The 12758-nt window shown below is 37.1% G+C and overlaps 1 protein-coding gene across 2 annotated transcripts in view; it reads right to left on the bottom strand.

The window, feature by feature from the left end:
• The window catches only part of top2b (DNA topoisomerase II beta), a 37665-nt gene extending 26365 nt beyond the window's left edge, over positions 1-11300 (bottom strand). Inside the window, exons 1-5 of one of the 2 annotated variants that reach the window (XM_055219778.2) lie at positions 10800-11300; positions 9290-9484; positions 8974-9064; positions 7396-7459; positions 4545-4690 (exon numbers count right to left, since the gene is read on the bottom strand). In XM_055219778.2, the coding sequence (XP_055075753.1) occupies positions 4545-4690; positions 7396-7459; positions 8974-9064; positions 9290-9484; positions 10800-10841 (538 nt within the window). In that variant the 5' untranslated portion in view covers positions 10842-11300. The remainder of the gene's footprint in view (positions 1-4544; positions 4691-7395; positions 7460-8973; positions 9065-9289; positions 9485-10799) is intronic. The other variant, XM_055219779.2, reaches the window with a different exon arrangement.
• Positions 11301-12758: the final 1458 nt, after the last annotated feature.

Genomic DNA, 12758 nt, shown 5'->3' with positions numbered 1-12758 from the left:
GCGCAGCGGGGTTACGTGAATGTCCGAGCTGCACACGTGACAGATCAACTAAGCAATATGATGACATGTGAGAGGGCTGTCTGTAATCGCGCACCAAACGACTCCGGGTAAAAAACACAGGCTTATCATTACGGTGGGTTCCAGTGTTAAGGGAGAGCTTTACTTCCTACTTTTTTCAAAACAAACGCATCTTAATGACGAAAGCGCGCCCGGACTCGGATCGATAAAAAGTACAGTGTGAGTGCGTGCACCATGGGGGAGAAGGGAGGGGTGACAATCGCGCTGGGGCATGGTTTGGTTTGGTTTGGATAATGTGAGTGCGCCCTTAGACAAGAAAGAAAACTTAAGTTTAGTGATCACGCGTGTGCTGACTGGTCTCTGTGTGCGCGCTTCATGAACCCTCATGCCTGTAAATATTCAAAGCGGTGCAGATGTGTGCGCGTGCAAGAAAGTATAATGTACCTGTTTCGTCTGCTGTGTTCCGGGCTTTAATGAAACCTGCTTATAGTCTGATGAGGCGCTTGTCATTGTTTGCGATGCATGACAAGAAACGGACGTATATACACCTTTCTTTAAGTCCAACATTACACAAAAGGGAAATGTTTTCGCGCATTTCTTTCCTTTCATTTGCCGGTTAATGAGTTATAATGCGTTTTTAAAATGACTGAATCCAAAATCTGCCAACTTCATGACATTCCGCGTTGTGCAGTTAATTCCATTTGTATGCATTTCGCGATTCTGTCCGTGTTTTCCGCATCGCGGAAATCATATGGCCGTACACTTTGTTGAGGAGTTGAACGGCTGCTCGCGCTCATGTTTTCCAAATGGTGTGATGACGTGTAGTCAGCACCTCAGTGTTCATGCACTCTATTGGTCTAAACTGCATGAAGCGAACTGTCAAAAACTGCGTACTAGATGATTGTTATATTTAATAGTTTTGAATCGAAATAATCGCATTTCTTGCGATTCGAAAATCGCATCCATTCACATCGCGATTTCGGTTTAAAAAACGATTAATCGTGCAGCCCTAATATATATCGTTACTGTGAAATTGTGAAAACAGGTAAAAACAGGTTTTTAGTCATACCGCCCACCCTTAGCTCCCACTAAATGAGAACAAGTACACTAGGGCTCCAAAACTTTGTGCTTGGACCCCTAAAAATACAAATGATATCTATAACCAACATGATCTCACAAAGTTCTGTGGGATAGTCACAGAATTTTTTGCTCATTTTTCCGTGGCATTCTCACGGATTTCCGCATATTTCTTTTCCGTGGCATTCTCACGGATTGGTTACTCAACTACTTTTTCCTATTTTCAAACCATTGTCGCTTCGGTTTAGGGTTAAGGGCTATTTATAGTCGTGCGTAGGTCCTACGGCGTAGCCGCGACCGCGTAGGTTCCGCATCGGTTTTCATTTATACTTTTGCGTCGTCGTCCAGTAACCACGCGTGTAACCACAGTAGCAGCAGCAGAAGTCACAGAAGAAGAAGCTAAACAAGTTAACCCACAAACGAAAAAGAAACAGCAACTTGTTGTGTATAATTTGAGAAGACCAGCAATGATGAAAGTAAATAAACAGCGACTTTTGATGCAGTTTGAGTTAAATCACTACTCAACTTGGCTAATCTTTGTTTTCACCGTCACAAACGGAAATACCTATGACGCAGTTTTTTTTACCTGACGGGAGGGGTTCTGGTGGACCAATCACAGCACTTGCGGTCCGCGTAGATCTGACGCGCTGTTAAAAATTTTGTGAGGTGCGCGTCAGGCTACTTAGAGCTACGCACAGGCTACGGACCTACGCACGACTATAAATTGCCCTTTAGATTTGGTGTTTGCGTTAGTTTGTCACTGTAAGTATTGGTTTATAAAAAAAATTCTGATGTATTCTTTTATATTTTCTAAACTTTAATCAATTGTCGCCTGGAGTTGGGGTTAGAGTTGGGTTTGAGTAGGGATGTAATTTTATGTAAATCTAACCCTAAACCGAAGCGACAATGGTAAGAAAATAGGACAAAACGGTTGAGTAACCAAACCGTGAGAATGCCACGGAAAAGAAAGTCCGTGGCAGGGCCACGGAAATATGCGGAGATCCGTGAGAATGCCACGGAAAATTGAGCAAAAAATTCTGTAACTAGAAAAATTCACGGAAATTCGTGAGATCAGGTTGCTATAACAATTTGCCCAATGTCAGTGATGGGCAGTAACGCGTTAGAAGTATTGCGATACTGTAATCAGATAACTTTTTTACGAGTAAAGTAAGGGATTACAATTGGAAAAAAGTAATTACATTACTGTTACTTCCCTGTAAGCAGGCTGCGTTACTGCGTTATTTAACCTTGATTTTGTCTCGTGTTGTGAGTCGAGTGACAATGACGTATGAACGCCGCGCCGTCAGTCAGTGTAGTGTTGAACATGAAGAGACAACAAAGCGCAGAAGAGAACAATCCTGCAGCGTTTAATGCTCGGAAGTACCGACATTACTTTGAGTTTAACTCAGTTAATGGTGACAAAAACATCAGCGTCCACTGTACACTCTGCGTAGGAATAAAACTTTTATCTACAGCAAAAAATTTAACCTCAAATCTGAGCAAACACTTAGCAAGCCAGTGCAGGAATGTGAAACTTACTGGAAAAAAAAACCCTGAACCCCCGCTGACATGAGCACTGCAGCTCCATCTCATATACAGTGTTATGACGTAAATAGTCTTCAGATTGTAGATTATATTCTATTACAAGACGTTCCTGTGAAATCTGATGAAAACAACAGACTATATATCTATATTTCATGGATTATACGCATTTGTGGACAAAAATGGTCATTGGATGTATTCTATTAGACTGTTTTCATAAGTTATTCACACTTCTGTAACAGACTGGATTCGACTCGTGATCGTTATATCAACACAAAGGTAAGAAGTCCCGTTTATATTTTGCATGTTATCTGGACTTCTGTCACAAAATACTACATTTATGATGCTAGAGCATCTGTATCTCAAAACAGAGACCATACACTGATGCTAAACCCGTAGACCTTTTAAACAATGTATAGTAATTAGGGGTGGCACGGTTCACAAAACCCTCGGCTCGGTTTGTATCACGGTTTTATGGTCACGGTTCTCGGTTCAGTACGGTTCTTGTTGTTATTTTTTCTTTTAATTTTAACACTCCAGAAATGTATTATCTTGTTAATGTATTAATTATCCATAATTTAGGATACAGTATTAAGAAAGTTATATCATGTAATCATGCACAAACTGAATTTGACTTTAAGCACATTATTGGGACCATCCCTGAGGAAAGCCAGGTGAGATTTTGATACTGCAAGAGGGAAGACATTGATGATTTCAACATGCTTTTCGTTTATTTGGCAAAAAGAGAATGTGTATTGCCATCTACATTAACTTTATGTGCATTTTTAGCACACAAAGATAACTTGCATTTATCAAAATGCCAACTTCAGTGTAGCTCTTAGATTTATCACTGAGAGGTTGCTTAAATACTGAAGAGAGTATATGTGGACGAGAGAGAAACATAACTTTAACACCTGTAATATTTAAATCCGTCTCTTTTGTCCACTTTTGACTACTTCTGTCCTGATTACTTTGAGGGGCAATTTATGAAATAAGATCGCGCAACTTTCACACGCTAGCAAAATGAAACTACGCGGAAATCAGTCACTTTAGTTTTATCAATGAAAGGCTAAAAATAGCGCTGAATACAAAACAACGTAAAAAGTGTTCAGTACCTCAGATTAGATAAATGGTCGGAGAGAAGGCGGTCTCCTGTGGCTGTTCGAACACATTCAACCCATAGACTCCAGTTCTATCTATTGTTTTATTTCCGCTGTCATCATAGGTAACATGAAGAAAAAATGTTTCCACACACCAAACTTATACGACGCTGGCGCATCCTCCAACTCCGGGCAGTCTTCCTTTTATCTCCCACTTGCCATTTCTACACGTAACATAACCTGCAGTACTACACTGTCACCTCTTCTTTCGCGCGAAAGAGGGAAACACACTATCTGAGGTCACATACAGGGCATGAGGCTACATTGCGCATGCCATGAACCGTTGAACCGTGTGACGCACGCGCGCTCCGAACCAAGACAAGCGAACCGAACGGTTCAGATTTTTTTCAAGAACCGTGCCACCACTAATAGTAATGTTAATATTATTAATGTTTGTAAACAGTAGGCTATATAGATGTTGTTAGCAGCGTTAAAAAAACAACGTCATCACGCCCATGAATTAGTGCGTGTCGAGAGGTTAAAATTTTTTTCATTTGATTCAATTTTAGATAATGGAATATACAGAAAGAAAAGAATTAGGCTAAAAGGTCTGTTGTTCTATAGCATATTCAGGTCGTGCATCATGTTTTTGAAAATAAGTAATCAGTAAAGTAACTGGATTACTTTCTTGGAGAAGTAATCAGTATAAGTAACGAATTACTTTTTTCCAAGTAACTTGACCAACACTGCCCAATGTATATGATGCCTTTCCGAGATTTGCAGAAAATATACACTTGTTTTACATACCTGTGACTTTCTTTTCATTGTCATCATAGTTGCTGGAGGTGAGAAGGTGTCCAAAGATCAGTGCAGGCACAAACATCTTCTCATCTTTGTGTTCCACCACAGGAATTCCCTTCCCGTTATTCCACACAGATATGGTGTTGGAATCTCTGTTTAAATGAGGAAAACTTTAAGTCTATCACGACCCAGACAGACATGCATAAAAATCCAGCCCATTACTAGACATAAAAATTTCGTTCTATTCATTGTGATTTAGATCTTCTGTAATGAAAATGAGGTGAAGCTGCACATGATCATGAGATTCGAATAAACTCTCCATGCTGTTACAGGAATCAGTAATGTTATTGACTGCAACACTGTTAACTGTTAATACTAATGTTTATCTAGCACATAAGATCATGTTGACTGTTGTAAGAGGATGTTTACACCTGGTATTAAAATACGTTTGGTCAATCGAATCACAAGTGGACGACACTTAGGGCTGTGCCGGTTTCAGAATTGGTGATGACGGTTGTGACGTGAGTCAAATGTGACGGTTCGTCACATAACCGTCTGGGGGGGGGGGGTTTGCTTGTTTAAATGCTCGTGGATTGACGCGAAAGTGTCATTTTACCATAAAATCATGAATGTGATGCCAAGTGTGTTTTAAACAGTAATGACTTTGAGAAATTTAACAGAAAGCAATTAAATATTTAAAAAACACTCTCTGTCCAGCATATATGAATCCTCTATCTATCATTACCTTAATAATCTTCAGAGAAACAGATTTGTGCCACGGGCTTTTAATGTCTATAATTGTGTCTATATCTGTCATTACGCGGACCAGAACAGCACGAAAACAATGTGGATTAAAAAGCGTCTTGAAGAGGTTTTGCTCATAAATGCATGTAAAATAAAGTAATGTGAACTTGAGATTGTTACCGTTATTATTAAACTGCGCCATATGCGCTGCAAACGCAGCCGCTGTAAAAGCACAATGGCCACGCGCGGCAAACGCTCTCCGCATACGCGCTGCTCCGTGCTCATGCTTGCGATGTGAAACCAGCATTTGAATAAACTAGACAGTGATTAGCTACTTGCTCTACGTTTATTTACAATTAACAGCAAGACAACTAGCAGTGAATGTGCTTTCAGGAGAGTTAGTAGATGGGAGGATTTGAACTTGAAAAGCGGGGCGGAGCTTTTCCGCGGTTAAAACATCTTATGGTCGTTCATGTTTATTTGATTCTATAAATTAAATAGAAGGAAGAGATGATTTGAAAGGTGAGACTTTGTTTAATATGTTTAATCTCAAAAGTAACCAAAAAGTGCCCTGGGTAGGGTTGCACCAGTCGTTCGAAAGTTCTTACTTAAACTGGGACGTAAAGTCCAAACTAGAGGCTTAGTAACTACTAGCTAGTTTATAACTAACTCTTTACTTAATTCGGTTGCACCGTTTGTTCTTAAGGCAGAACGTAGCTAGTAGGTCGTAAGCTCTCCGTAAAGTATTGCGTTGTCGCATAGAATGACGTCTATTTTTTTTTATCCAATCACAAGCCTTATAATGGGTAAACAGGAAATAGTCTGAACAGTACGTATATTCAAACTCATTCTTGTCTCGCCTAAACTGAAAGTTAAAAGCAAACTTTATCTAACTCAAAACATTACACTTTTAATTGAAAATATCTATCCCACACATGGAGGAGAAAATAAACAGGAAGAAATTTTAAATCTTATTTTAATTGATGGATACACAGAAAATTAAACAGCTCTTGAAAACTCGTTGACGAGCTTGCGGCTCTTCATAATTAATACGAGCTCATCGATGTAATATAATCTGTCTGACATCTTATTCCAAGCATTATTCATGGACAGGGGCTTCCGTAAATATTTAGTTACAACGTATTGTTACGTTTAAACTAAGTTTAATGGTGCAACGCAAAAACATTTAGTAGTGCGTAAGTTGTAACTTAGTGCCCATTTACGTCGTAACTAGGCTACGTTGTAACTTACGCACAGCTGGTGCAACCGGCCCCTGGTCTCTCCTGTATGTCAGCGCGTTGTCAGTGTCTGCTCCGCTCTGTATTTTTCATTGCGTGACATGATAACATGGTGGGGCGTGTAACACAGACTGTTGACAATTGTTTTTAATTCGTATTTAAACATTCTTTATGATATATATTTTTTAATATTTTAATAACACGGTTTTGTCGGTTTTAGAGTTCTAATGACGGTGTTCAACTATAACCGTCGGTCTCACGGTTATATAACAACCGTCACACCCCTAACGACACTAAATGCATGTGGTTGAATATGTCTGAGCAGCTACAAAGGCTGCCTGCTCTCCGTCTATTGAACTAATGTAATGTACCGAGCACAATGTTTTTACATCGTAGCTTACTTTTACCACAAACCCAGTGATCTTTAGGCTTTCATTGATAAATCTGCTGCTCTCTCGACCTCTTTTATTTTTGTTTTATTTTGAAAGCGTGTTAAAGTTGCGTGAAGCTTATATCATCAATTGCTTAGAAATATTAGGACAAGTACATATACTTGTACAAAACGTTGTGCAGCATGTTTACTAACAGCATAAGCAGCAGACTCTGACATGATATTGGTGCGTGTCTATTTAAACCCGTAATTTCTCCCACTTGTGTTTAAACAAAAGCAGAGGGACTTGCCCAAAGACCACCCCGTCAAATCAAGACAGAAGCAGTCGAAAGTTGACAAAAGAGATGGATTTAAACACTAGTTGTAAATGTGAATGTGTCTCTCTTGTCCACTTGTCATCCGATCAACCAAACGCATCTTAATACCAGGTATAAACAACTCCTAATTAAGCAGATAAGAATGAAGATGTTATGGAAGCACTCACGGGTCAAGGTTAATTTTGATGGTGGTCATGTTCTTGTCTCTTTGTTTGTTATCAGCTGCATTGACTGTTGAAAAAGAAAATGAATTGTTACAGCATGAAAGATTTTGAAAATTAGCATTCAGACCTCTTAGCTTACTGAAAAAAATATAGCAAAGCTTTAAATGCTTGTGTTTCTACAAGGTTTGTGAAAGAAACCCCAAATTTTGTTAGGGTAGCAGTTTAGTCTTTTATCTGTGTGTAAAATTTCATAACTTAGACATACTGTAAGTTTCTTCTTAGGAAATGGCCAGTAATAAACTATGAATAATAAAACCAGAAACATTGTTTTAATAAAGTAAATTGTAAAACGTATAAAGGTTAGATTTTAGTTGCTCAATTTTCATGTTGACTAAGTTTGGTAAAAAAAACTTCTGTGAAGTGAAATAAACTACTCATTCTCACAAAATTATGTACCTATAGTCACAGAAATTTTTTTTTTCGTGATACTGTTACAAATTTCCGCATTTTTTCGTGATCGTATCACGAATTTCTGTTTATGTGTCATTGTCACGTATTGGTTACTCAACTGTATTTTCGTATTTTCAAACCATTTTTGCTTCAGTTTAGGCTTAGATTTGGTGTTTGCATTAAGATGTCTTTTGAAGCATTGGTTTATACAATTTTTTCTAATTATTTATATTTTCTAAATTTTAAAACATTGTCGCCTGGCGTTTGGGTTGAAGTTGGTCTTGGGTAAGGATGTCATTTTATGTAAATCTAACTAGTGATAGACCGATATATCGCCCGGCCGATATACCGGGGCAATTTTGCGAGTTTTATACGTGGCTGCTGTGTTCGCCGTTTTTTTCCGGCATTATTTAAAGACAGAGTGCTGGAAGCCGTAAGCAACAGCAGGTCGATCATGTGACTAAAAACAACCAACCTTTCCATGACAACATAAAAAGCTCGGCCTAACAGCTGATCATAGCTGGACAGCAGGTTTTTATTTCTCATCTCTATATATATTTGTAGTAGTAAAGTGCTAGAAATCAAGATCCTTTGCTGATAGTTCCTCATCATTGTGGAGAGTGCAGTTCATGGTTCCATAGCACCCTCACCTGCTTTTACTATTTGTTAAATATAGTTTTATTTAAGTTCAATAAATGTTACTTTTTAAAATTGAGACTTGTAACATTTGGCATCATCATGTCATTTTTATGATGTAAATTGAGTGAGCAAAAGCAGTATCTGCTCCAAATATCGGCTCAAGAAAATCGGCAGGCTGTATCGGTCATCGGCCGAGGAAACAGAAATCGATATCGGCAATAAAAAAAAATCCATATCGGTCGATCCCTAAATCTAACCCTAAACCGAAGCGAAAATGGTAAGAAATTAGGACAAAATAGTTGAGTAACCAATACGTGACAATGACACATAAACAGAAATTCGTGATACGGTCATGAAAAAACGTGGAAATTCAAAGAATCAAAAATTACGTGACTAGGTACGTAATTTCGTGTGACTGGGCTGGAAATAAAACATTTGCCAGACAAAGTATGAAGCACATGTTAGAGAGTGAAAGAGAAGAAATAATCTTACCAAGAATCTCATCAAAGATTTTATACAGTCCAGGGACGTAAGTTATTTCCCTCAAGTTCATTCCGATGTCCTCATCAAAAACCCACATTTGCTGAAGAACACACATAAACATTTAGTATTATTTACAGAAGCTATGTCACTTGAGACAATTGAATAAAACTAAAACAAAACAATGAAACAAATACATCAGCAAAACAAGTACTACAGACAAATAACTCATTTATATCCTGCATTGATTTTCATGACAGGTTGGTCTATATCACAGAAACGATCTCTAAAAAAACATTAGTGTCATAATGTGTGTGTGCCATCTTACCTGAGTGACAGGTTCCACAGAACCGATGTAAGTGTCTGGACGGAGGAGGATGTGTTCAAGTTGAGTCTTCTTCTGATAGATCCTCTCCACTGACATCTTCTTTGAACTTTCTTTCTTCACCGCCTCACTCTTTCCGGAATCTCCTCGGCCATTCACCTCCTCTTTCTTCGAACCATTGTTCTTGTCAAAAAGGGTCTGTTGTTAGATACATTTATGCAACTTTGTTAAACTTATACACAACTATCAAACCACTCACAAGTCTGCTGATGTGGTATTCTGTGTTTATATTTAATATTCAGATTATTCTTTGGAATCACACGACAGAAAATGTTAAATGGTGAATTAATGATTTATTCATAGTTGGTAAAGTATTTAAAATGAATTTACTAAACTTTACAACTATTTTAAGTACAAAAATAATGTGCAATTAAAAAAACTTCAGAAAATACTCTTATGTAAAGCATACGCATTTCTCACAATGCAATAAACAGAATGTTAAACTTTATGCTTCAATGTTTGAATAAATAACACAACATAGCTAATACAAAAATTGACGTTTGTGTTCTTTTAAGTTGGCCAAAGATGTCAATCTAGGACTCTTCACATGTTTTCTATTTCTGTGAATTGCCATTTCTCACTTTAAAATATAACTTCATTTAACATTACCTAATAGGTAACATGTTATGTTAGTTAGCAATAGGCCTATATATTTTTAGTATTTATTACACCTTTTAAATATTATTTAATACCTATACAACTGCTGCTTATTATTACTTGTTCATGTTTTCCACTGTGCTTAAGCGGTAAATATTTGAAAATAATATGCACTAACAATAATAGATGCTTTATAAGCATTTATATTTTTCATTGTTAGTTCATTTTAATTATTTAGTTAGATTTGTACATGTTAATTGTGCATTTTATTTGACAACACAGTATGCTGTTAACATCTGCACATTTGTCTGTAATGATTAGTATTTCATCTGCACAGCTCTGGGATCAGTAGTAACATCAACAAACCCCCCTATTTCTCAGCAGCATTTTCTCCTTTGTTGTGGCTTAAGTAATTTTTGAAGGTTTAACTAGTTGTACGTTTCAGTGTTGAATAAAATAAACCCACGGCCTCTCTGTATAAACATCCCAATAGTTTAAGTTTGACTCAACAAAGATGAAAAAGTAAGTTAACAATTTAGGAGTCATTCACAATTGAGTGAATCAATAGAAAATAACTTTCTTCACGCCGTGCTTCACAAATCATACACAAAGAGGGTGAGTAAATTTGCTTTATTTAAAATAGATAAATAAAGAGTTATATAATGGGATGTAACGTTATTCTTTCCTAAAGCAGAGTAAATGAATGAATGCAGACGCAGTCTATGAGCTCATGTCTGGATGAATCTCACTGTTAAAACGCTACAGCGCAGTGTGTGTACTAACAATCACACTCGTAATGCTTATGTGTGTGTAATAACGCATGAATTATCACATTAAAATTCAAGTTATGACTTACCACCCAGGTTAAACCCCCGCTTCCCGCTGCACCGTTAGACATTTTCTATTGTTTAAGTCTGCCCAGAAAAACAATCAGAAATCGTCCATATGTGATCTGCAAATCCCTCAAACACCCGCCACCATCCGGCCTGCTGCGGTTCCTTTGTCCTTTGTTTATTTACTGCTGTAATAAAGCCGAGCTTCTGACACCGACTCTCATGCAAGCAATGTGCGGCTTTAGTCTCAGTGATTGTCGGCTATTGTTAAAATCGATCACCGCCGCCCGTTCAAGGCCTAGAATCTTTCACTAGCTCTTAAATATTAAATAATGTTAAAATGGCTTAATTAAATTCTAATAAAGGAAAAAAATAAGTTAATACGTTATACAAACAAATAAACTTAATTTCGTCGTGTGCGAAGTACAATTAATGCCACATAAAAAAGGAATTTAATTCAATAACGCACAGCCGCGGCGTCAGTCCGGCTGCACTATCTGCACGGAGACACGCCCCCACAGCTCCACCCGACCAATAAGAATATAAGGCACCGGCGTGTCAACCAATAATAATGTGATCGACGTCGTGCGACGTCATGCCCTTTAAATTTTTGAAGAAAATAAATATTTGTGTCAAAAAAAGAAACATTTGTGACAAAATATTCATGTCTACGTGCACTCTTTCTTAACTTTCCTTACTTTACGATCTGTTGCGAACCAAGAGCACATGCAATACATGGTCATATGGTAAATCTTTGTGGAAAAAATATCATTGTAGTAACGTTATATGAAAATATAATAAGATCGAACACATTCTAAATTACAATGTTGGTGTTGGTTGGAGTTTATTGCAAGATACCATCCTCGGTGTTTAAAAATAAATAATACACAATGTTAAATTACCAGAATGAAACTGAAAGCTTTTTGATTCTAAATAGCACTAAAAGTGGTACAATGTAATTAGGGGAACCATTTTTAGTGCTAAACCGCACCTGTGTAAAACCTGTGTAGCACCTGTGTAGAACCATATGTTGTATGTTAACCCATAAGTGGTGCTATAGTCATGCCTTACAGCTTTAGCACCATTATGTTCTACAGAGGTGCTATAGGTGATATGTAGTGCTAAAATGGTTCCCCTATGATTACAACCTTTTAGAACTATTTAACATCAATGTTTTAGAGTGTACAGGTATTCATTTATATAATATTTCAGTAACAATTTACAATAAGGTATTTGTTAACGACTAGTAAATATAATCCATTACTAACATGTTATTTTTATGGCATTTATTAAACTTTTTTTCATTTACTAATATATTATTAAAATCAAACATTTAAACTGTTTACCTTACCTTAGTTAATGTACCATCAACTAACATGAATATTAAAGGGATACTTCACCGATTTAGCATTCAGCTTTGTATCTGTAGAAACCCGGCAGTATTACTGAATGACCATGTTTCCCTCCCTCATTTCCCCCTGAGAGGAGAGATATCTGCATTTTGGTTCTGCAAAAAAGTCCTCCGATGATGTAATATGACGATTTTTGCATCATCGGAGGACTTTTTTGCAGAACCAAAATGCAGATATCTCTCCTCTCAGGGGGAAATGATGGAGGGAAACATGGTCATTCAGTAATACTGCCGGGTTTCTACAGATACAAAGCTGAATGCTAAATCGGTGAAGTATCCCTTTAATAACTATCTTATTGACATTACCTACAACAAGATTTAATAAATACTGAAAAACTATATTGTTCATTGTTTGGTTATGTTATTTAATGCATCTACTAATTTTAACTAATACAACTGTAGAGTTTTACCAATATTTGATATTTCTTACATTCTGTAGCAAACTGACTTTTGTCTTATTTTATTATTCTTCTCTCTATGCTTATATCTGGATATGCACATGTCATTCAAAAATAACGCAAAATCTAAAAAATTCTTGCCGCATGAATTTTTTTAGTTAATAATACAGTGA

The sequence above is a fragment of the Misgurnus anguillicaudatus genome, chromosome 20 (genome assembly GCF_027580225.2).
Source record: "Misgurnus anguillicaudatus chromosome 20, ASM2758022v2, whole genome shotgun sequence".
Lineage (NCBI taxonomy): Eukaryota > Metazoa > Chordata > Actinopteri > Cypriniformes > Cobitidae > Misgurnus > Misgurnus anguillicaudatus.
This window is presented reverse-complemented; position numbering and strand designations above follow the sequence as displayed.